The sequence below is a fragment of the Lepus europaeus genome, chromosome 13 (assembly GCF_033115175.1).
Source record: "Lepus europaeus isolate LE1 chromosome 13, mLepTim1.pri, whole genome shotgun sequence".
Taxonomy (NCBI): Eukaryota; Metazoa; Chordata; class Mammalia; order Lagomorpha; family Leporidae; genus Lepus; species Lepus europaeus.
The window spans coordinates 99,115,731-99,142,608 of NC_084839.1; the positions used below are offsets into that span (position 1 = coordinate 99,115,731).

A 26,878-nucleotide genomic window follows, 5' to 3' on the forward strand; every position below is an offset into this window, starting at 1 on the left:
TTTATTTAAATAGATTCAGCATGATTTGTAGATACAAGTCTAAGAAGTTAATGACATTCGTTTCCTCCCTCCCTCCTTCCTACCCTTCTCTTTCCTTCTAACTTTTTTTTTAGTTTCAGTGATAACATATTCAATTTACATTACAGTAAAAAAGGCTTAATGCTTCACTAAATAAGTTTAACAATTAAAGAGCAAAATGAATTTAGTGGGACTATATACAAGAGCTATAAACAATCATGAAAGGTATAAATAACCATTTAACTCACAGTTTCTTTTTGTCAATTAGCCATTCATAATTTCTTTCAATGTGATAGAAACAATGGCAATGTAACATGTAAATTTCCTGTGTGGTTGCAAGATATTGCCATTTTTTTTCACATGCATCTTTGTTTCCCCTCCTATTTCTGTAAGAATCAACCTGAAGGCCAGAGTAGCCCAAACATTTGCTTCTCTCCCTTCTCCTTGGTATCGTGAAAGGTGGCTTTCTCTCATCTTCAGTCTTAAGCTTATCCTGCATCTCCTTAGAGGTCCTCCCCATGACCCATCAGTTTCTATTTAATGTTGGTACCATATCCAAATCTATCTTACCTGTTTTTATCCTGCTTTATTTTTAGTAGACCATCATCTTCCTGCTTCACTGTAATTTAGCTTTCTTCAAGGACAGAGTCTGTGCTAATCTCTCATATCCTTGGTGGCCAGCACAGTGCCAGCCATGTAATAAGCATTCAGTAATTGATTGTTTGCATAATTAATCATAAAAGCTATCATCACATAGAGATCCCACTTCATGTTACACTTCTTGTGGAGGGTGTTGGGGACTCATTTTTCACTAAATTGAGTTACAACTCTTAATACATGACACAAGATGTGCCTGCATTTAGTATAGTTGTACACAAGGACATGAACATGTTGCAGCATGCATTGCTGAAAATTACAAACTCTCATCTCAAATCTTCAGTAATATTTGCATTTTACTTGAGTTCTGTTAACGGCCTAGATTTCAGCCTCTAGTAATCACTATTTTGTATCAGATTGAGTTTTTCTTAGCTTTCCCAAGTGAGAGAGAACACGTCTTATTTGTCTTTCTGTGTGTGGTTTATTTCAATTCACCCAATTATATCCTCCAATTCCATTCATTTTACTGCAAATGACAGGATTTCATGATTTTATGGCTAATATTCTATTGTGTATATATACCATATTCTTTTTATTCACTCATCTGATGATAGATGCCTTGGTTCATCCCATATCTTAGCTATTGAGAATGCTGCTGCAATATTTATTGTTGGTGGAGCAGGTATCTCTTTAATATAGTGATCCCACCTCTTTTGGACATTTTTATTTCTGGCTTTCAAAAAAAATTTCCATAGTGGCTATATTAATTTAAATTCCTTCCAACAGTATATAAGATTTCTCCTGTATCCACATTGTAACTAGCATTTCTGAATCTGCATTAGAATAGCCATTCTAACAGGGGTGCAGTTGTTCTCAGTGTGTTGTCATTTTGTTTGCATTTCCCTCCTGACTAGTCAAACTGAGCATTTTTTTCATATATCTGTTGACCATCTATATTTCTTCTTTTGAGAACTGTTTATTCCCATTTCTTAACTGGGTTTGTAAACTGTTACTGAAGTTTTTTTTTTTTTTTTTTTTAGTTCTGATATATATTATGAATATAGATCCTCTGTATCCTTTGTCAGATAAATTGATTGAAAATATTTTCTACCATTCAGTCAGATGTCTTCTCTCTATCTCCCTCATTGTCAGAAACTTCTCAGCTTATATAATACTATCTGTTTGCTTTTGCTTTGTTGCCTGCAGTTTTTGGGTGTTATCAAGAAATTATTCCCTACACTACTGTTTTGAGGTGTTTCATTTATGTTTTATTCCAGAAATTTCATTGTTTTAGGTCTTACATTTATGTCTTTGACCTATCTTGAGTTGATATTTATATATGGTGAGAGATGGAGGCCTAACTTTATTCTTCTCCATATACATATATAGTTTTGCAAGCACGATTTGTTGGAAAGATTATTTTTTTCTAATTTATGTTCTTTATGCCCATGTCAAAGTTCAGTGGGCTGTATCTACATGGACTATTTCTAGGCTGTCTAGAAATATATTGTTGCATTGATATATGTGTTCATTATTATGCCAGTACCATGCTGTTTTGAGTACTATGCCTTTATAACATGATTTGAAATGAAATGTTGTGATGCTTGCAACTTTTAATATTTTTTCAGGATTGCTGTGGCTATTCTGGGGTTTTTGTGGTTCTCTGTGAAGTTAAGGATTTTTTTCTAATTCTGTGAGAATGTTATTGGTAGTTTTATAGGGATAACGTTGAATCTGTAGATTTCTTAGGTAGTGTGAATATTTTAACAAAATTAAATCTTTCAATCAATGAACAAAGAATATTTTTTGTGTCCTGGATAATTTTCTTCATCAGTATTTTATAATTTTCATTGCAGAGGTTTTTGACCTTTTTATTAAATTTATTCCTAAATATTTAATCTTTCTAGCTATTGTGAATGGGATTTCTTTTTAGCAAAATCATTATTGGCCTATAAAAATGCTACATTTTGAAGTCAATTTTGTATTTCTGAATTGGATTATCAATTGAGTGTTTAGATTTTTCCATGTACAAAATCATACCATCTGCAAACATGGATGGATGTTTTGACTGCATCATTTCCAATTTTGGTGCATTTTATTTTTTTCTCCTCCCTACTTGATCTAGCTAATTTTTGTTTTGCAATTGCTAATATTTGTTTTGCTACATATCTGAGAGGAAATGCTTTCAGATTTTCCATTCAGTATGATACTGGATGTGGGTTTGCTTTACATAGCCTTTATAATGTTGAAGTATGTTCTTTTTGTACCTAATTTTAGAAAGTTATTTATCATGCTGAATCTTATTTTTTATTCACATTTATTTATTTATTTATTTATTGACAGGCAGAGTTAGACAGTGATAGAGAGACAGAGAGAAAGGTCTTCTTTTTTCTGTTGGTTCACCCCCTAAGTGGCCACTATGGCCCACGTGCCGTGCTGATCCAAAGCCAGGAGCCAGGTGCTTCTCCTGGTCTCCCATGCGGGTGCAGGGCCCAAGCACTTGGGCCATCCTCCACTGCCCTCCTGGGCCACAGCAGAGAGCTGGACTGGAAGAGGAGCAACCGGGACAGAACCGGCGCCCAAACCAGGATTAGAACCCAGGGTGCCAGTGCCACAGGTGGAGGATTAGCCAAGTGAGCCACAGCACTGGCCCACATTTTTATTTATTTATTTATTTTTATTTTATTTTATTTTTTTATTTTTGACAGGCAGAGTGGACAGTGAGAGAGAGACAGAGAGAAAGGTCTTCCTTTTTGCCATTGGTTCACCCTCCAATGGCCGCCGCGGTAGCGCGCTGCGCCCGGCGCACCGCGCTGTTCCGATGGCAGGAGCCAGGTGCTTCTCCTGGTCTCCCATGGGGTGCAGAGCCCAAGCACTTGGGCCATCCTCCACTGCACTCCCTGGCCACAGCAGAGAGCTGGCCTGGAAGAGGGGCAACCGGGACAGGATCGGTGCCCCGACCGGGACTAGAACCCGGTGTGCCGGCGCCGCAAGGCGGAGGATTAGCCTGTTGAGCCACGGCGCCGGCTGGCCCACATTTATTTATTTTTAAAATTTTTCCCCAGTGGTACTAATCCCATCTTATGTGATAAAGTGATCATATTAAGTGTGGAATTGATCATATACATAGAATTAAAAATCAAAAGGATCACATAAATAAGACCAAGTGTCTGGTAATAACAATAGATAGAATTACAAAGGAGAGAAAGTTCCAACATGGGAAGTAGTCCTCACAGCAGACTCATAGAATGACAAACGACCTAAACATCACTCTGACCTCAGAATCAGTCCCTAAGGCATTCGAAACTAGCTAAAAATCCCATGAGAACATTTCAGGCACGGAAAGCCAAGATATAGTGGCAAAAACTGTTCTGCATGAAAGCTCTCTATGAGTGAGACCCCAATGGAAAGAAGGGGCCATCAAAGAAGGATGTACTTTTCTCTAAGGGAGAGGAGAGAACTTCCACTTTGTATATGGCCCTATCTAAATACCGACGGAGTTTGTGGATTCAAAAGGCTTCCATAGCCTTGGCAGCTCATGTGGTCACTGACGTCAAAAATAAGAATGTTAACTGCTAAATCAACAACAGGAGTCACTGTGCACTTACTCCCCCATGTTGGACCTCTGTACTGTAAGAATTAAGGGTAAAACTTGTCTTCAACCTGTACTTTATACTTTGTGTGTCTGTGTGGGTGCAAACTGTTGAAATCTTTATTTAATATAAAGCTGATCTTCTGTATATAAAGTCAATTGAAAATGAATCTTTTTTTTAAGATTTTTTTTAATTTTTTTAAGATTTTATTAATAACAATTGCACATACGTATGGGGTACATTGTGACATTCATTTTTCTCTTCATGCTCCTAGAAGCATTTTTGTAAATTTATTTGTAGATTCAAAATTTTTAATATTTTGTCATATTCACTTCATATGTAAGTATTATATATGCATTCAAGCATATTATTTTGTGTTAAAATTGAAATATTAATGTTATGTAAATTAGTACTCATTAAATTATTGTAAAGTGGAAAGGTATACATAGATAGTATAATTCAGTGAATGCCAAATTTATAACTACGTATATACCAAATAACATGGCATCCACACATTTTCTATACTCTATATTAACTTTTTTTTTATTAAACTTTTATTTAATGAATATAAATTTCCAAAGTATAGCTTATGGGTTACAAGCTTCCCCCCTCCCATAACTTCCCTCCCGCCCGCAACCCTCCCCTCTCCCGCTCCCTTTCCCCTTCCATTCATGTAAAGATTCATTTTCAATTCTCTTTGTATACAGAAGATCAGTTTAGTATATATTAGGTAAAGATTTCAACATTTTGCCCATATAGCAACATAAAGTGAAAAAACTACCATTGGATTACTAATTATAGCATTAAATAGCAATGTACAGCACATTAAAGACAGAGATCCTACATAATTTTTTTTTCAAATTAATTAATTTTCTATGCCATTTCCATTTTAACACCAGGTTGTTTTTTTTTTTCATTTCCAATTCTCTTTATATACAGAAGATCACTTCAGTATATAATTAGCAAAGACCTCATCAGTCTGCGCCCACACAGAAACGCAAAGTATAAAAATACTGTTTCAGTACCAGTCATAGCATCACTTGGCTTTAGACGACACATTAGGGACAGATCCCACATGGGGTGTAAGTACACAGTGACTCCTGTTGCTGACTTAACAATTTGACACTCCTGTTCATGGCGTCAGTACTCTCCCTAGGCTCTAGTCATGAGTTGCCAGGGCTATGGAAGCCTTTAGAGTTCGCTGACTTTGATCTTATTCCGATAGGGTCATAGTCAAAGTGGAAGTTCTCTCCTCCCTTCGGAGAAGGGTACCTCCTTCTTTGATGGCCCCGTTCTTTCCACTGGGATCTCACTCACAGAGATCATTCATTTAGGTCTTTTTTTTTTTTTCCATGATATCTTGGCTTTCCATGCCTGCTATACTCTCATGGGCTCTTCAGCCAGATCTGAATGCCTTGAGGGCTGATTCTGAGGCCAGAGTGTTGTTTAGGACATCTGCCATCCTATGAGTCTGCTGTGTATCCCACTTCCCATGTTGGATCTTTCTCTCCCTTTTTGATTCTATCAGTTAGTATTAGCAGATACTTGTCTTGTTTGTGTGATCTCTTTGACTCTTAGACCTATCAGAGCTATCAATTGTGAGCTGAAATTGATCACTTGGACTAGTGCGATGGCATTGGTACATGCCATCTTGATGGGATTGTGTTGGAATCCCCTGGCACATTTCTAACTCCACCATTTGCGGCCAATCCGATTGAGCATGTTCCAAATTGTTCATCTCCTCCCTCTCTTTTTCCACTCTTAGATTTAACAGGGATCACTTTACAGATAAAGGATTGATAACCAGAATCTACAAAGAAATCAAGAAAATCCACAACAACAAAACAAACAACCCACTTAAGAGATGGGCCAAGGACCTCAATAGACATTTTTCGAAAGAGGAAATCCAAATGGCCAACAGACACATGAAAAAATGTTCAAGATCACTAGCAATCAGAGAAATGCAAATCAAAACCACAATGAGGTTCCATCTCACCCCGGTGAGAATGGCTCACATTCAGAAATCTACCAACAACAGATGCTGGAGAGGATGTGGGGAAAAAGGGACACTAACCCACTGTTGGTGGGAATGCAAACTGGTTAAGCCACTATGGAAGTCTGTCTGGAGATTCCTCAGAAACCTGAACATAACCCTACCATACAACCCAGCCATCCCACTCCTTGGAATTTACCCAAAGGAAATTAATTTGGCAAATAAAAAAGCCATCTGCACATTAATGTTTATTGCAGCTCAATTCACAATAGCTAAGACCTGGAACCAACCCAAATGCCCATCAACAGTAGACTGGATAAAGAAATTATGGGACATGTACTCCATAGAATACTATACAGCAGTAAGAAACAATGAAACCCAGTCATTTGCAACAGGATGGAGCAATCTGGAAAACATCATGCTGAGTGAATTAAGCCAGTCCCAAAGAGAAAAATATCATTTGTTTTCCATGATCGGTGACAACTGAGCGCCAAAGGGGAAACCTGTTAAGTGAAATGGACACTATAAGCAACAATGAACTGATCAGCTCCTGTCCTGACTTTAGATGTACAATGTAATACTTTATCCTTTTTAGTATTTGTTGTTGTTGTTGTTGTTCTAGTACTATTGGTTGAACTCAGTAATTAACACACAATTATTCTTAGGTGTTTAAATTTTAACTGAAAATGAATCTTAATGAAAAATGGAATGAGAGAGGGAGCAGGAGGTGGGATGGGAGGGCGGGAATGGGGGGAAGAACCACTATATTCCTAAAAGCTGTACATATGAAATTTGTATTCATTTGGGGCTGGTGCTGTGGCTCACTTGGTTAATCCTCTGCCTGTGGTGCTGGCATCCCACATGGGCACCAGTTCTAGTCCTGGTTGCTCCTCTTCCAGTCTAGCTCTTTGCTGTGGCCCAGGAAGGCAGTGGAGGATGGCCCAAGTGCTTGGGCTCCTGTGCCCACATGGGAGACCAGGAAGAATCACCAGGCTCCTGGCTTTGGATTGGCACAGCGCCGGCCATGGCAGCCATTAGGGGAGTGAACCAACAGAAGGAAGACCTTTCTCTCTGTCTCTCTCTCTCACTGTCTATAACTCTACCTGTCAAATAAAAAAATTGTATTCATTAAATAAAAGCCTTCTAAAATTTTTTCTCCAAAAACCTTTTATTTATTTATACAGACCTCATGCATTTCATAACTACTACTTTAGGGACATAGCGATTCTTCCCACCTTACCCACCCTTGCACAAGCACTCCCATGCTTCTTCCTCATCCCTCTCCTATTCCCATTCTTATTTTTTACTAAGATGTATTTTCAATTAACTTTATACACATAAGAATAACTATATTCTAAGTAAAAGAGTTTAAAAAATAGTATGAAAAAAAAAAAAAAAACCCTGTCCCTCAACAATTGAGACAAGGGTTGTTCAAAGTCATTGCAACTCAAAGCATCAATTTCACTTCTATAAATCATCTTTTAGGTACTCCATTATTTACCATAGATCAGGTAGAACATACGATATTTGCTCTTTTGGGACTGGCTTTCTTCACTAAGTATAATGTTTTCCAATTGCATCCATTTTGTTGCAAATGACAGGATTTCATTTTTTATTGCTTTATTTTATATACACCATATTCCATGTTGTATATATCTTTATATCCCATTAGTTTTTTCTAGTCTTCAGTTGAAGGACATTTGAGTTGATTCCCTATATTAGTTATTATGAATTGAGCTGCAATAAACATGGGGGTACAGATAACTTTTTTTTTTTTGCTGATTTCATTTACTTGGGTATATTCTCAGGATTGGGATGGTTGGGTCATTTGGTAGGTCTATATTCAGATTTCTGAGGTATTTCCATACTTCTTCCACAGTGGTTGCATGAGTTTACATTCCCACCAACAGTGGATTAAAGTACATTTTCCCTCACATCCCTGCCTGCATTTGTTAGTTGATTTCTGTATGAAAGCCATTCTTATGGGCATGAGGTGAAACCTCATTGTGGTTTTGGTTGACATTTCCCTGATGTCTAGTGATTCTGGAAATTTTTTCACTGGTCTGTTGGCCATTTGGATTTCCTCTTTTGAAAAATGCCTATTAAAATACTTTGCCCATTTCTTAATTGGATTGTTTGTTTTGTTGTTGTTGAGTTTCTGGAGCTCTTTTTATATTATGGACATTAATCCTTTATCAGTTGCATAGTTTGAAAATAATTACTCCCATTCTTTCAGTTGCCTCTTCACTTTGCTGAGTGTTTCTTTTGCAGTGCAAAAGCTTCTCAGCTTATGTAATCTCATTAGTTAATTTTGGCTTTGCTTGCCTGTACCTCTGCTGTCTTTTCCAAGAACTCTTTGCTTATGCCAATGTCTTACAGGGTTTCCCCAATGTTTTCTAATAAGTTGGTGATATTGGGCCATAGATTTAAGTTTTTGATCCAATTTGAGTGGATTTTTGAGTAAGATGTAACATAAGGGTCTTGTTTCATACTTCTACATTCAGAGATCCAGTTATCCCTGCACCATTTGTTGAAGAGAATATCCTTGCTCCAGGGATTCGTTTTAGCTCCTTTGTCAAAGTTAAATTGGCTGTAGATGCATGGGTTGATTTCTGGAATTTTTATTCTGTTCTATTGATCTATCCATCTGTTTCTATACCAGTACCAGGCTGTTTTCATTACAAATGCCCTGTAGTATGTCTTGAAATCTGGTATTGTGATGCCTCCAGCTTTGTTTTTGTTGTATAAAATTAGGTTAGCTGTTCTCCTGGAACAGGGTCTCTTGTGTTTCCACATGAATTTCAGCATCTTTTTTCTATATCTCAGAAGAATGTCTTTGATATTTTGATCAGTATCACACTGGATCTGTAAATTCCTTTGTGTAATGTGGACATTTTGATGACACTGATTCTTCAAATCCATGAACATGAAAGATTCTTCTACCTTTTGGTGTATTCTTCTATTTCTTTCTGTAATGTATTGTAATTCTCATTGTAGAGATCTTTGACATGCTTGATTAAATTTACTCCAAGGTATTTGATTTTTTGCACCTATTGTGAGTGGGATTGATCTTAAAAGTTCTTTCTCAGTTGTGGCATTGTCTGCATATACATGTACTCTTTATGAGTTTCAATAGTAGCTTAGTGGAGTATTTTGGATCCCCTATAGAATCCTGTTATGTGCAAATAGGGATAGTTTGACTTCTTCCTTCCCAATTTGTATCCCTTTAATTTGTTTTTCCTGTCCAATGGCTCTGGTTACAACTTTCAGGACTATACTAAATAGCAATAGTGACAATGTGTATTCTTGTCTGGTTCTGCATCTCAGTAGGAATGCTTCCAAGTTTTCTCCATTCAATAGGATGCTGACTATAGGTTTGTCATAAATTGCCTTGATTGTGTTGAGGAATGTTTTACCTATACCCAATTTACTTAAAGTTTTCATCATGAAAGGATGTTGTTTTTTATTAAATGCCAGGAGCCAGGCGCTTCTCCCGGTCTCCCATGCGGGTGCAGGGCCCAAGCACTTGGGCCATCCTCCACTGCCTTCCTGGGCCATAGCAGAGAGCTGGCCTGGAAGAGGGGCAACCGGGATAGAATCCGGTGCCCCAACCGGGACTAGAACCCAGTGTGTCGGCGCTGCGAGGCGGAGGATTAGCCTGTTAAGACACAGCGCCGGCCTATATCTTTTTCAAGTTTAGTATTTAGGTTCCATAGAAGAAGTTTGGGAGGATTTCCTCCCTTTCAATTGTTTTGAATAATTTGAAAAGAATTGGAACTCCTAACACTTATATGTTGAGTCATTTGATAGTATCCCATAAATCTCCAACACCATTTTTTAGCATTCTAATTTCTTTTTTTTTTTTTGCCCTACTGTAAAATTTCCAGTGGTTTATCTTCTAGCTTGAATATTTTTTTTTATTTGCCCCACTGAGTCTGTTTTTAAAGCTTTACACCACATTTTTTGGATGTATTGAATTCTTCATTTTTAATATTTCATTTTTGTTTGTCTTTAAAATCTCTATTTCATGGGAAAAATTTTCATTCTTGTTATGTATGCATTGCTTTAAATCATGGATTTGCTTCTGATTACTTCTAGGCAATCCCACAATCAATTTTTTGTATGTTTCTTGCATTTCTTCAATCTCTTCATCTTCACATTCTAGTAATAAAGTGTTGTTGTGTTCCTTTGAGGTATCACATTGTCTTCCTTATTCTGTGTCTTGAGTTTCTGTGTTTATTTTGGGGCATTTGTGGAGATACTTTTTTTCTTTTTCCCTGTGATGGCTTTTATGGCTTTTAGTTCTGTAGCTTAATGGAATGTCTGCTCTTTCAGTGAATACTCAGAGGTGTGTGCTGGATGTGGCCCGGAGCTCTGCTCAGTGCACATTGTGAGGGGACTGTCTAAGGTGACACCCGACTTGGGCATGGTAAATCTATTGTTTGTTTTATAAGAGGGGAGGGCTTTATCAGCTTTGCTTATACAGTCTCAGGCTCATCTCTTCTCCTCCAAGGAGACCAGTACCCAGGCACTAGCCCCAGTGGGTTTAATATTCATCTGTGCTGCCACAAGAACTACACAAAGGATCTGTGCAGTCCTTTGTGTGAGCACAGATACTGCAGCAATGACTCACCAGGCAATCAGGGATTCTTGAGTGTGTGGAGCCACCCAGAGACTGCTCAGAGACCCAGGCACACCCTGCACCCTTTCACACAGCCACAGTGTTTTTACAGTCCATCTCAGTGCACAGTCATGAGCATTCAGTTCCCTGTCAATTCTCCCAGTCACACTCAGGTATCTCCTCTTAGCTGGTTGTTGGGCATGCAGGCACAAGCTGAGACAGCTGTTACGTATGTCCAAAATGGTGTCTGTCCTCTCTCAGCTAGTTACAGGTTGCAAGTTACTCCAGAGATTATAATATCAACATCAACAGTCCCAATCCTGCAAGGCATAGTTGGAACTTTACTCAGTTCCCTTGTGGCATGCAAAGACACTGGGATTTTGCATGGGGCACCCAGCACTGTGCTCTAGGAAGTGCGGATTAAATGTCCTCAGGTTGCGTAGTATGAAGCCCAGGGGACCCCCCCTGTATCACACAGAGTGAGTGAAGCTCCAGAGTATATGCCCAGAATTCCCACAGTTGCAGAGTGCAGAGGTTTGTTCTCTAGCCTGGAAAGTGCCCTCTGGCTCTGGTGGCTTATGGTAGAAGTGAAACTGCTTGCTGTCCCCTGGCTCAGAATAGATAATGACTCTATCGAAACAAACTGTGTTTTATGTTTTGTTAGGGCATGGGGTAGGTGGGAGGCAAACGCTTCTGTTTTCAGAGCCACTTAGTTACTCAGACCCCCCTACTCAACTCCCTAAAATCAGTGGAGACTATGAAATTCTGCAGTTAGACCTGCTGGTGCTAAGAGCTGTGGCATCTTCCTACCTTATCCTAGCACTAAGGCATTTCCCAGCTAGGAGCCAGTTGTATAGACACAGGGGTGGCTGGCAGCAGCAGCTGGTCATGGTGTTGCATCTGTTCTCTCTCCTTGCTTCCCCCACAGTTTCTGTTTTGTTCTATCACTTCTCCACTGAAAATTTCTTTCAGTAAGTCCTCCAGGAACGTGGTACTTCATTTTAATGGCATATTTCTGTGGCTGAGGTCAGTGTAGCATTTCCCTATTCAACATCTCGGATTCCCCTTCAACAGTTATCTTTTAAAAAATTCAAAAAACCTTGATTGTATAAAACACCAAACTTAAAATTATTTTGTATGGATTTAACATGAAATATATTCTTATTTCTTTACCTCTTGTCATACAAAAGCAATAATGCATAATTAAGTATATATGACAGCTGGATGACAAATGATAGCTTTATGAGTATAAGGCTGAATGTGATCCAGCCTGCTATACAGGCATAATTCAGCATTTCCCTGAATTCTGACCAAGAACTGTACTCTTAAACCAAACCATACTTTCCAGAACCACTGTGGCTTTTGTATGGATCTCAATGTTGACCAGAGTGACAAAGCCACGTGAGAATTGTGCCATTTGCTTATGGAATGATTTTTTCCCTGTCATTCAAGTCACAAAATATGTGCAAAGTATAATTTCTTTAAAGTCAAATTGTTCCTATTTAGTTTGAAAATAAAATTTTGTTAAGAATATCAAGATGCAATAAACTCTCCTCAAATATCGTATATTAAAATATTATGCAATATAATAGAAGTATAATTTTTAACCTTTTGCAATAAACTAAAATATAATCATACCATATATTTCTAAACAATTAATGAACATTTATAACTTTAAATAAACTATTTTTTGCAATTTCCATTTCAAAGATGAAGTACAAAGATAGTTCATCCCAAATATCTCAGATCCAGTTTATCTTACTATTAACATTTGGATTTAGTATAGCAGATATTTTCAATTGATACACTGATATTGATACATTATCATTATTAGTCAATACCTGTTTGGGTTTCCTAGTTTTTTTTTTTTTTTTTTTGACAGGTAGAGTTATAGACAGTGAGAGAGAGGGACAGAGAAAGGTCTTCCTCCTCTTAGTTCACTCCCCAAATGGCCGCTACGGCCGGCACAGTGCCGATCTGAAGCCAGGAGCCAGATGCTTCTTCCTGGTCTCCCATGTGGGTGCAGGGCCCAAGCACTTGGGCCACCCTCCAGTGCCCTCCCGAGCCACAGCAGAGAGCTGGACTGGAAGAGGAGCAACCGGGACTAGAACCGGTGCCCATATGGGATGCCAGCGCCGCAGGCGGAGGATTAACCAAGTAAGCCATGGTGCTGGCCCCTGGATTTCCTAAAAGTTTTAATTTCCTCTTTTTGTTCCAGGAATTATAGGTTCCCCATGTCACTTTATAATCATATCTCCTTAACTCCTCTTGACTACGAGAGTCTCTCAGTCCTGTCTTGTTTTATATTACCATGACAGTTTTGATGACTAAGCACAAGGTATTTTATAAAATGGTCCCCCCTTGGAATTTGTCTGATTTTGTGTTTATCATGTTTAGACTCGAGTTATAGGTTTTGAGGAAAATAATTCAGAAATAAAGTGCCATTTTCATTGCATTATATCAAGGGAACATATTATCTTTTTTATTTTTAAAAATATTATTTTATTTATACTTATCTATGAAAAAATGTACTCATACTATCATGTTTACATACATACTGGTATTGGCAATAGAATTCAATAATAAATCATGTTTATATTTTATAAAGAACACATAAACATTAAAATATTGATTGGTTATAGAAAGCAAAGTCGGGGGAAACCATTAGCAATAATTTTCATTTTCAGTAAAGAACAGCACCCTCTGAGAAGAATCAAATCAATTAGTAATATTCATCTATATTGCAAAATAATATTTACAAAGTAAAGTTAGTGATTGTACTGATTTTATTACTCTTACTAAGCCATTTTATCTTTTTCATACTCAGTGCACAGAAATAAAACATAATCTGAAGAAAAATATGTCCTCATTATTATTCACAATAAAAAGGGTCTGCTTCATTCTGCAGGCCTGGGCATATTGTACAACAGGGAGCACTTAATAGCTCAAGTGGATCAATGTTCCATTTTGATTCTGATCCACTGAAGAGAATCCCCAGAATCAAAAAGGGAACATATTATCATCATGAGCTATCAATAATGATGTTAATTTTGACTACCTAACTGAGGCAGTATTTGTTAGGTTTATCTATTATAAAATATGTTTCCTTACCTCTGTATTACACTCTTTGGAAAGAAGGCACTAAGCTCAATAAATGCCTGGAGAGTGAGAAGTCATATTTCATCTATAGATTCTTTAGATTCTCCTCGATCTGAAATCCTTCTGTGTGGGAAATTTGCCCTTTTCTTCCATTTATTTACTTATCCAATAATTTATTTACATCATTGCGGACTTGTGTATATTTATTTCCTACTTTGGGTTATAATCAAACACCATTCATTTGCTTTCTCAAATTATTCCACACTTGACGACTGGGAGTTCTTTTAGGGCATGTGATATTCAAACTGTGATGCAACCTTCACCATGACTATTCTAACTGCTTGCTAAATTATTCTTTAAGATTCAGTTAGGCACTTAGAAAGATATGTTACTTTTAGGAATCCATTAAATATTCTGGTTGCCTGAAAAACTTCATCTGACAAGAAATAAGGGAGAATATAGTGATTTTTAAGAAACCAAAGAAAAATAAAGAAAAAAATCCAAACCTTTTAAAGCAAATTTATAAATGGCTTCACATGCTTTAGCCAAAATTTCTTCTTCTGGAGAGTTAAGCATCAGCACCACAGTTGCTGCATTTTTGCTTTCTATCGTTAATGGATCAAACTGAAATGAAGACAGAAAAGTGTCAGATTCACATATGAGCTTATCAATGGTGTCTTAAAACTCAGAGAATAATATTGAGAAAAGTGATGTAATTGTGCAATAAATGTACTGTAAAGTTTTTTCCTGAAAAATATAAGTGATAGGAAAAACAATTGGTAGCCCCATAATTTCTGGAGTATTATTTGAAGAGTAAAATGTTTTGGACTTCAAAAAAAAATCTAGTTTTTCAAGTTAGCCATGTGGAATCAAACAAAACACTCAAAAGCTCCTGGAATGTGATTTTCTTTTTTCTATACAATGGGAACAATAATGCACTGGTCATATGTATAATGCACTTAGCACATTGGCACAGAACAGGTACTGATCAATTATATATGGTCTTATAATTCTTAGTCAATACTCATGAATCCTTGAGTACCTGTATGTACACCATGTTTTGATGCTCTGACAATCTCAATAATCAACTTTCTTTCTAACCCATAGACTTTCTGGGAAGGCTGGAATTATGTTTGTGTAGTGATGAAAATGCAATAGAAAAAGCATGCAACAAAAAGTAAAGTAGGATAAAGTCTTGAATAGGGGAAATTATAATATAACAAAAAGTATAGGAGTCTAAGGAAACTGGTGTCTTGCTATGAAACCTGGGGAATTCATGTGTAACTAAAATGAACAATAAAAAACACTTAAGCCCCAAGGGCTCTCTGTGGCTAGGGCAAAAACAAACTATTATACTATATGTTTTCGGCCTTTCAAATAAAATGAAAATAGATAAAAATTCAAACAAATTCTTGAAAAAAATGTAAGTGAATTCACAAGATAACAAAATCTTTTGGATAGAGTAAAAATAGTACTAACAGGGAAGTTATAGCAATAAGTGACTACATCCAAAAAAGGAAAGATTTCAGATAAACAACTTAATTATGCAGCTCAAAGAACTAAAAGAGCATGAACAAACCAAACCCAAAATTGGTAGGGAAAAAAAAATCAGAGAAGAAGTGAATGAAATAGAGATGAAAAAAATACAAAAGATGAATGAAACAAAGTTCTGGTTTTTGAAAATATAAGATAAACAAATCTTTAGCTAGACTAAAGGGAAAAAGAGAAAAAAATGAAATCAGAGATGAAAAACAAAATATTATAAACGATAACAGAAATGGATAGCATTATTATGATTATTATGAACAACTATATACTAAGAAAATGGAAGTCCTAGAAGAAATGGTTACGTTTATGGACACAAATAACCTAGAAAACATGAGCATGTCATTAACAAATGAGATTGAATTAGTAACAAAAACTCTCCCAGCTAAGAAAATCCATGGGCCACATTGCTTCACTGTTCATTTCTTTGCCAAACTTTTAAAGATCTAATTCCAGTTCTCCTCAAATTATCCTACGGAACATTGAAATGGAAGGAAACTTTCCAGATTCATTGTATGAGATCAGCATTACCCTGATACCAAAACCAGACAAAGATACAATCAAAAATAAAATTATAGTATCTTTTCTTAATGAATATACATGCAAAAATTCTCAAAGAAATACTAGCATACTAACACAAGCACTTAAAAATATATATTTTAAAAATATATATTATATTATATATTATACATATACATATATATGTGTATATATGTATAAAAACATACTGGGGCTTGTGCTGTGGTGCAGCAGGTTAAGCTGCCATCTGTAATGATGACTTCTCTTATGAGTGCAGTTCAAGTCCCGTATTCTCTACTTATGATTCAGCTCCCTGCTAAAGTGCCTGGGAAAGAACAGAAGATGGTCCAAGTGCTTGGGCCCCTGCCACCCAAGTGAGAGGCCTGGATGAAGTTTCAGGTTACTGTCTTTGGCCTGGCCCAGCCTCAGCCATTGTGGCCATCTGGGGAATGAACCTGCAGGTGCATGATCTCTCTGTGTCTCTACTTATTTCTTTAGCTATGCCTTTCAAAAAAAAATAAATAAATAAATCCTGCAAACATCATACCATGTTCAAGTAGAATTTATCCCAGCAATGTGAGCATACTTCAGCACACATATAATGATAAGCATAACATATTATGTCAACAGAATGAAAGATAAAAAAACTTTATGATCAGCTCAGTAGATATGGAAATATCTACTGAGATATTGGTAGAATTTAATATCCCTTTGTGACAAAAACCCTCAAAGGTTAAATATAGAGGAAAAGCATCTCAACACATTAAGAGCTATATATGACAATCCTACAGCCCAAGTTGGGAAACACTGGAATTAACTTCCTCTTTGATCAGGACTATGAAAGAAGGAGGCAAAACTACCCCATTTTCAGAAAACATGGTTTTATATTATATATAAAGAAATCTAAGGGCATCACCAGTAATTGGTTAGGATTGATAAAGTAATTCAGTAGGTCACAGTGCATAAAATTAATCTACAAACACTGATAGCTTTTGAATACACCAAAAAATGAAATTGCTGAGAAGTAAATGAAGAAAGCAATCTCATTCACAATAGCTACAAAAATATCTAAGAATCAGTTTAATAAAGAAATGATGATCTATAAAATAAAAATTACAAAATGTTGATTAAAGAAATTCAAGATGACACGAAAAAAGGGAGGCATTCCATGTTCATGGATTATGAGAATGTTGTTAAACCATCCACAATACCTAAAACAATCTACAGATTAAATGCACCTCCTCTCAAAATAGCAATCAGATTCTTTATAGAATTATAGAATATGACAAAAATCCATATGGATGGAACCATACAATGCTTCAAACAGCCATAGTGAATCCTGAACAAGAAGCATGCTAAAGGTATTGCAATACATGACTTTGAAACATACTACACATGTATAGTAAGCAAAACAACATGGCACTAGCATAAAAACAGATACATGGTCCAATGGCACAGAATAAACAATATCAATAAAAATCTATGTATTTACAACCAACTGATTTTTGACAAACCAAATAGGTATATGCATTGGAGAAAGGAAAATTCCTTCAATAATAGTGCTGGAAAATCTGAACATCCATATGAAGAAAAAAACCACATCTCTATCTCCCACACTATATAAAAATCACTCAAAATGGATCAAAGACATAAAGTATGACCAGGGATTTTGAAATTACCTGAAGAAAATATAGGAAAAATACTTCATAACATTGGCCTGAGCAGGGATTTTCTTTATATAACCCCCAAAATCCCAGGCAACAAAAATAAAACTTGAGAAATACATCAAACTCAAAAACTTCTGAGCAAAAAAGGAAACATTCAACATAGTGAAGAGACAGCCTACAAAATGCAAAAAAAAAAAAAAAAAATACCAACAAGGTATTCATTCAAAGTTGATCACTTTCGGAATATATAAGGAATTCAATCAACTGCAGAGAAAAAAATCATCCAATTAAAATGCATCATATGTTAATGGAGGCCAGCTCTGAAACATAGCAGATAAGGCCCACCGCTTGTGATGTCAGCATCCCATATGGGCACAAGTTCATGTCCTGGCTGCTCCACTTCCAGTCTAACTCCCTGTTAATGCACCTGGGAAATAGCAGAGGATGGCCTAAGTCCTTGGGACCCTGCACCCACACAGGACACCTGCAAGAAGACTGGGCTTTGGTCCTGGCTTTGGTCCTGCCCAGTCCCGAGCTTTTGTGGCCATTTGGGGATGGAAGATCTCTTTCTCTCTTTCTGTGTCATTCCCTCTATCTGTGTAGCTCTGACTTTCAAATAAATAAATAAATCTTTTTGAAAAATAACCTTAACAAATGTTCCTCAAAAAGAGGCCATACAAATGGCCAGAAGTATATGAAACAAAGTTCAATGTTATTAATCATTAAGCACTAATCAAGCCACAATAAACCACTTCACCATTGTTCCAATGGTTATTATCAAAAGACAATACTTGAAAAATGCAGATAATTATACAGACACAGGGTGACTGTCATACACTCTTGGTGAGAAGCTGATATAACACAGCTTGAAAGTTTATCAAAGAAGAAAAAAAGAACTATCATATAATCCATCAGTCTCACTATTGGGTATATATATAAATATATACAAAGGAGATAAAATCAATATGTTGAAGAGACATCTGCACTAAAATGTTTATGGCCGCACTCTTCATAACAGTCAAGATATGTAATCAATCTAGGTTCCATACACAGATAAAGGGACAAAGAAAAATGGTATATATCCAAAGTGAAATATTTATGAAAACAATAAATTTCTGTCATTTACAGCAACATGGATGGAACTGGATGATCTGTTACATGAAATAAGTCAGGCACAGAAGGCAAATACCATTTTTCTCACTTATATAAGGACAATAAAATTGACCTCAAATAATTAGGGAATTGAATAATACAGGGGAAGGGGGATGGATAGAGGATGGTTAATGAGTGCAGGGATACTGTTGGATAAGAGAATAACTTCTAATGTTCTGTAGCACACCAGCATAATTCTGGTTTGACAACAAATAGTTGAATATTTCAAAATAGAAAATAGGTTTTTTAATCTTCCCAAAATAAAGAAACTACATGTCTGAGGTGATAAATATGCCAATTACTCTTATGTTATCATTACATACTATGTACATATATCAAAATGCTACATTATAATCCATAAATATATACTTATTATTTGTTAATTTAAAACTATTTACAAATTTAAAAAATTAAAATGGCATAATGGTTGATTCAAAATTCTACCATATAAATAACTACATTAGATACAAATGATCTAACATTCTTATAAAAAGATTATCAAACTGAATAAAATAAACATTCAACTATAAGCTATCTACAAGAAACCTCATTTAATAGAGACATACATGTAGATCAAAAATAAAACAAGGAAATGAAACAAATCATGCAAACCCTAACCATAAGAAAGCTACACTCCCTATATCAATGTTAGATAGAACACAATGCATTTATTGAACTAATGATATTAGCAAAAAAAAGATAGATATAATCATAAAAAGTTCATTTTTAGCAATAAAATGTTCCTAAGTGTTATTTATCTAATAACACAAGTTTAAATTAAGGAGAACAATGCTATGCAGTGACATAGAAATCAATGATATTCTCAGACATACGTTTACAAAAATATGCTCAAGATGAGAAAACAAGAGGATACAAGATGCCCGAATAGTGAGAAGATGCACAGGCCTTAGCTGCAAAAAGATAATGGAAAAAACAAAGGAAGGACCAGGAGTCTGAGAGACTGACTGATAGACATTTTCAGTGAAGAAAAGACAGAACAGAACAAAGATTCATGGGGCAGCAAGAAAAGAGGACAGACACACTGCTGTGGCTGGCTGCAAGGCTGAGAGTAGCCATCTTTCAAGTCAATATAGAAAGAAAGTTGCTGCATTCCCCTCCACTGGCAGCTTTAACAGAGGGAGAAATCTTCAGTCCCTCACTGATTTTAATTCCAGCCTGGGGAGTCGACTGGGGTCTGAGTGACTACGTGGCAAAGCACGAGACTCAGTTGGCTCTGTAGTCAAGCAATGTATCTCTAATCCACTGATACCAGAAGCAACCAGAACCAGAGTCAGAGTAACTTACAGGGTGGAGAGCAGACCCCATGTGTTCTGCAACTGTGAGACTTTTGGGCACAAATGCTGGAGCTGTGCTCACACACTCGACGTGATCAAAGCAGATTACCCTCAGCTTCTTGTGGCTAGCACCAGCACCAACCCATACAAAATACGGATCCAATCAAGAAGTTACTTCTGCATCGCCTAGCTCAAGTGAGATTTATCTAAGATACAAGGGTGTTTCAATATTTGCAAATCAATAAATTTCATAAATAACATTCATTAAAATGAACAAAAACTCATGATCGTCTCAATAGATGCAGAAAAATCATTATATAGGACTCAGCATCCCTTCATGATTAAAATCTTCCACAAATTAGATATAGAAAGTACATACCTCAAAATTATAAAGCCTACACATGAAAAACTAATAGCCAAATTACACTGAGTGGAGAAAAGCTGAAATATTTCTTTTCAGATCTGGAAAAAGAAAAGGATGTCCACTACCACCACTCTTATTCAATATAGTTCTGGAAGTATTAGCAAGAGAAATTTGGTGTAGAAAAAAAAATAAAGGATATGAAAATTAGAAAAAATGAAGTTAAAATGTCCATGTTTACAGGTAATATGATATTGTACATGGAAAAACCTAAACACTCCACCAAAAAGCTGTTAGAACTAATAAATCAATTAAATAAAGTTCCTGGTTACAAAATAAACATACCAAAACCAGTAACTTTTTATATGCTAGAGATGAACTCATAGAGAAATCAAGAAGAAAACTCACTCACAATAGCCCCAAAATTATCAAATATTTAGAAATAAATGTACTAGGAAATGCTATTTAGCTATCATAAAGAATGAAATTCTACCATTCACATAAAAATGGATGCAACTGTAGGACTTCATGTTGATTGAAATTATCTAGATTCTGAGAGACAAATACCACATAGTCTCTCTTTCATGTGGAAGCTGAAATTTAAAATAAACAAGAAAAAAAATGCCTGTATCTATTAGTATTGCTGCAAATACATTTTTGTCAAACCTCATTTAATAGCCTTGTCAAACAAATGGTTAAAGAGTGATATACTACTATAGGTGTAATGATCCATGATTTTAAAAAATTTACTATTATAAGTGAAAGACATATTTTTATTTGATTTTTATTTGTAGCCATTACCTATATTCCCACTGAATTATGTCTTTTTACTTTCACTTGTTGAACTCTTTATTTAGTGGATCATTGTCTTTGAATAACATGCAAATTATAAATATATATTATATATAGATATATAATATAAATTATCTCAAAATTAAAAAGAAGGGCAGGAGGAGTGGGGGGAGGGAGGGAAAGAGGAAGGTAAGTATTATTATATTCTTTTTTTTTTTTTTCCTTTTTTGGACAGGCAGAGTGGATAGTGAGTGAGAGAGACAGAGAGAAAGGTCTTCCTTTTTGCCGTTGGTTCACCCTCCAATGGCCACTGCGGCCGGCTCATCGTGCTGATCCGAAGCCAGGAGCCAGGTGTTTCTCCTGGTCTCCCATGCGGGTGCAGGGCCCAAGCACTTGGGTCATCCTCCACTGCCTTCCCGGGCCATAGCAGAGAGCTGACCTGGAAGAGGGGCAACTGGGATAGAATCCGGTGCCCTAACCGGGACTAGAACCCGGTGTGCCGGCGCCGCAAGGCGGAGGATTAGCCTGTTAAGCCACGGCGCCGGCCGTATTATTATATTCTTATAATTGCAATTATGAGCTACCTTGAATCAGTTCCCTTTGTATTAATATCACATTAACATGTTAACTAATGAGAATTGCAACACCATGAATTTGCTGTGAACTTCAGAACCGTACATATTAATAAATTTTGGAAAAAAAATATAAAACATTGCTGAGACAATTGTTATACAGGCTTTGGCTGCCTACAGCCTGTTGGGATCTGTTGGGAAGCAAGAACTATATTTTTTTACATGAAGATTGAATTTTTCAAGACTGCTATTATGTCCCCAAGACTTTGAAACATAGTATATAATAGTAATGATATCATAAATTATAGAAAATATATCAGACAATATATGTAGTGTTTATTCATCTGTTGATTCTAATCAGAGTGTGTTCTTGACAAGTACTGTGCTCATGAATCCACTTTCAGCTGATACTAATCAATAATGTGAACCAGCAGCAAAATGTGGGTTTATGGAAACCTAGTATATGTTGAAAAAATAAGAGAACCTCCAACATTTTAGTGATATGTCCAAAGGAAAGAAGCCAGAATGCAAAACTATGTCATGAGACTACAGTAATATTACCGCAAAGCATTTCTGGGCCCAAGACACAGGGGTGCATGTGTCTATGAAGAGTCCAGATGATTATCGTGTTAATAGCTCTTATTCACAATATTCCAGGCACTGAAAATTGTATATAATTAAATTTTTTGTAACTCATACAATAGCTGAAATGAGTTGGATACTGCAATTCTTCCTAGAATAGAGGAAAACATATGGGGAATGTTTCAAGACTAGGCAAAGCCTTCTTGAATAAGACCCCAGAAACACAGGCAGTACAAGCAGAAGTGGACAAATTGGACTACATCAAGCTAAGAAACTTCTGTACATGAAAGGCAACAATCAACAAAGCAAAGAGGCAACTTACAGAATGGCACAAAATATCTGCAAATTATGACTCTGTTAAAGGATTAATATCCAGAATATAAAAGGAGTTCATGAAATTCAACAACAAAACAAACAATCCAGGTAAGACACAGGCAAAGGATTTGAGCAGCCATTTTTTTTTTCTATTTTCTGCAATATTAGTGCTTTACCAACACTACAACCATAAAGAACACAATTCCAAGTACTGTACTTTTTAGTTTGGGGAGATCACAGACTCATTTACTTACATTAGACAAGATTAACCTCATTCAAAACTTACTGATTATAAATTCACATAAATACAGAAATTGATACAATTAAACAAAAATGTCAGGATCTTATTTTTAAAATTCTTAGATTGTAACTTTTTCTGCAGGCTATAATTACCTGCTCCATAATCACCAATAGTTATGGTTCAATTTAACCACATCAGTTATAAACCTTTTATATTCTTAAAGAAAATGTAAAAATTACAATTTTTTACCAAAAGGTCTAGGGTCTTCCAGATTCCAAATATTTGCTTCCCTCCCTCCTCCCATTCAGTTAGAGATTTCAAATAAATTAAAAATAACATCTCACCTGCAACATTCCATAGTAGCAATCACTTGATGTATAAAACTTTAACTATGCCCCCAGTTATTTTAAGACACAAAAAGATGGCTGCCTACCAAATCTGTCAAAAGTTAGAAATACTACATTTAAGAATCAACATGAGGGTTTCAAGTTTCCTCCAGTTTAGGCATTTATACCTTTGTGCTTGTTTTGTTTCAGGATGTTACTATAGCATTTATATCTGTATAGCCCATGTTTATGTACCTTAAATGTGATCATTTAAAACACTAAGAATTCGATTTATGGTGGAGCTTTGGAGATTCTAAAAAGCAACCATAATGTTCTTAGGATGTGTTTGATCAGCTTCATTTTTAGAGATACTTTCACTAAAGTGAAACTGACTACTTTATACTTTAGTTGCATCTTGAACTCAAAAATCCCTTTGTACCCGCAGGAGCCTACAACATAGCACCTTTTCTCATCAGCTTGAAGAAAAATGCTTTGCCAAGAGTTTTACTTTGATTGGTTGATTTTTTTTTTTAAATAGCCTTATGATTCTCAGATATCTATCTTTGGTAAAATGAGCAGCCATTTTTTAAAAGAAGAAATACAAATGGCCCACAGACAGATGAAAAAAAAAAAAATGGTCAGGATCATCAGCCATCAGGGAAATGCAAATAAAATTCACAATGAAATATTGCCTCACTCTAATTAGAATAGCCAATATCCGGGCTGGCGCCGTGGCTTAACAGGCTAATCCTCCGCCTTGCGGCGCCGGCACACCAGGTTCTGGTCCCGGTTGGGGCGCCGGATTCTATCCCGGTTGCCCCTCTTCCAGGCCAGCTCTCTGCTGTGGCCCGGGAGTGCAGTGGAGGATGGCCCAAGTGCTTGGGCCCTGCACCCGCATGGGAGACCAGGAGAAACACCTGGCTCCTGGCTTTGGATCAGCACGATGCGCTGGCCACAGCGGCCATTGGAGGGTGAACCAACGGCAAAAAGGAAGACCTTTCTCTCTGTCTCTCTCACTATCCACTCTGCCTGTCAAAAATAAAAATAAATAAATAAATAAATAAATAAATAATAAAAAAAAATAAAAAAATAGAATAGCCAATATCCAAAAATCAAATGATAAAAAATGGTGGCAAGGTTGTGGAGAAAAAGGTACCCTCATACACTGTTGGTGGGAATGCAAATTGGTACACTCTTATGAAAAACATCATGAAACATCAGAAAACTAAAAATAGGTCTACCATTGACTCAGCTATCTCTCTCCTGGGAATACATCCAAAGGAAATGAAATCAGCAAATGAAAGTGATCCCTGCATTCACATGTTTATAGCAGCTCAATTCACAATAGCAAAGATAGGGAATCAACGTAGATGTCCATCAATTGATGAGTGGATGAAAAAAATGTGGTATGTATGCATGATAGATTATTACTCGGCCATAAAAAAAGAATGAAATCCTGACATTTGTAATAAGTTTAATGCAATTGGAGATCACCCAGAAATATGAATATTAAGTTTTCTCTTATTTGTCAAAACTAATATAGAAGGAGTATAAAATTTGTGTGGATGTCATATTGTTTGTTTTTTAATTATAAACATTCACTGAATCGTACCATGTAAATGACAATATACTCTTCTTTCTCCATGTTATGATCATTGTCATAAAACCTTGTCTGTGATACTAATATGTCTGTGTTCAAGAAAAATTAGTATATAGTGCCTATATATGAAGTGAATGTGACAAAATATTAAAATTAAAAATCATAATTTTAAAAATATTAAAAAGAGTACAAACTTTCAGGTACAAGATAACAAAATCTGTTGATGTCATGTGCAGCAGGCATGGTGATGGAGGTGTTAATATTTGGTTGTGGTGATGATCACACTATATACACATATTTCAAACCATCATGTATATTTTTAATGTTTTTAAACTATTTATCTTTATTTGTCAGTTAAATATTTTTGAATTATAAAACAATAAAGAAAAATCAAAGTAACTTTACCAAATTTGACAAGTTGGCCAAAATAACAGTTTGTGAGATGCAGAGTTGGGACAGTGTTTCTCATTTTTATCCCAAATCCTCTAATTACGGAAGGGAGATTTCTGCATGAAGTCCAAGCCCCTGAAAACTTTAAAATCATTTGAGTACGTGAACTATATTCATTTCTTTTCTGTTCATACTTTGAAGGAAATCATATCAAACATCTATTTTAAAATTTTCTAAACTGAAATTGTCAAAGGTAATTTTCCACTTTTAATATACTCTTTCAGCACCTGATAGAAACTTTAAGCTAGGGAAGATAAAATTATGCTTTTTGTTGTGGGGAATGCATTGCTTATTATTTGGAATAGAAAAGCAAAGATAATCCCAGGGTATTCTTTCGAAAAAATTGAAAACTACAGGACTCCAAAAAAAACTGTCGGGGCCGGCGCTGTGACACAGTTGGTTAATGCCCTGGCCTGAAGTGCTGGCATCCCATATGGGCGCCGGTTCGAGACACAACTGCTCCATTTCCTGTCCAGCTCTCTGCTATGGCCCGGGATAGCAGTAGAAGATGGCCTAAGTCCTCGGGCCCCTGCACCCATGTGGGAGACCGGGAAGAACCCCTGGCTCCTGGCTTCAGATTAGCACAGCTCCGGCTGTTGCAGCCAACTGGAGAACGAACCATCGGATGGAAGACCTCTCTCTCTCTCTCTCTCTGCCTCTCCTCTCTCTGTGTAACTCTGACTTTCAAATAAATAAATAAACCTTAAAAAAAAAAAACTGTCACCAGATAACTATACACACACACTCACACACACACATGTATATATAATTGCTATAGCAAAATTACCAATTGTTTTTGAAAATTCACTTGGATAATTAACATTAGCAAGATACTAAAAAGTGTAAATGTAAAGTATTTTCAAAACAAATCAAAATTGTTTTTTAGTGTATTTATTTGACAGAGGTAGAGGGGAGGGGGAGAGACAAGGACAGGTTTTCCATGTGCTGTTTTACCCACCAATTTTTTGCAACAGTTGGATCCGTGGACCAGGCTGAAGCCAGGAGACCATAACCCAATCAGGGACACTCACAGGCATGGCAGGGACCTAGTTACTTAAGTCATCGCCTGTTGTTTCCCAGGGTATGCATTAACAGGAGCTACATCAGGGGCAGAGACAGGACTTGAACCCAGGCACTCCAACATGGAATGTAAGCATCCCAATGGGCATCTTAACCAATAGGCCAAATGCCTACCCCCCAAAAACCCTATTTATTAACTGGGATATAAATATGCCATTAACTGGAAAAGCTAATAGGAACTCTCCAATTGTGCTAATTATGAATGACACCATGGTAAATGTTTGGTTATGTAATGCCAGATTTCCCTAGCTTACTGTTAATCAGGCTATGGACTTAAGGCACCATAAATTCTTTTGTATACTGGTAACTGACAGTTTGAAAAATTACTTTTAAAACTAGTATTAAAATGCTAACATTCCAATCATAAACTTACCACATCCTTAGGAGAAGGCTCTACTTCCTTCTTTATTTTTTTGCCCATCCTAAAAAAGATGCAACAGGTGGTTAAAGTGTTATTTGT

At 36.3% G+C, this 26,878-nt stretch overlaps 1 protein-coding gene across 1 annotated transcript in view; it reads right to left on the minus strand.

Annotated features, from left to right (window-relative positions):
* The window catches only part of LOC133772932 (armadillo repeat-containing protein 3-like), a 128,655-nt gene that overhangs the window by 61,895 nt on the left and 39,882 nt on the right, over positions 1-26,878 (minus strand). The window contains exons 4-5 of the mRNA XM_062210086.1: positions 26,792-26,840; positions 14,428-14,545 (exon numbers count right to left, since the gene is read on the minus strand). Coding sequence (XP_062066070.1) covers positions 14,428-14,545; positions 26,792-26,840 — 167 coding nt within the window. The remainder of the gene's footprint in view (positions 1-14,427; positions 14,546-26,791; positions 26,841-26,878) is intronic.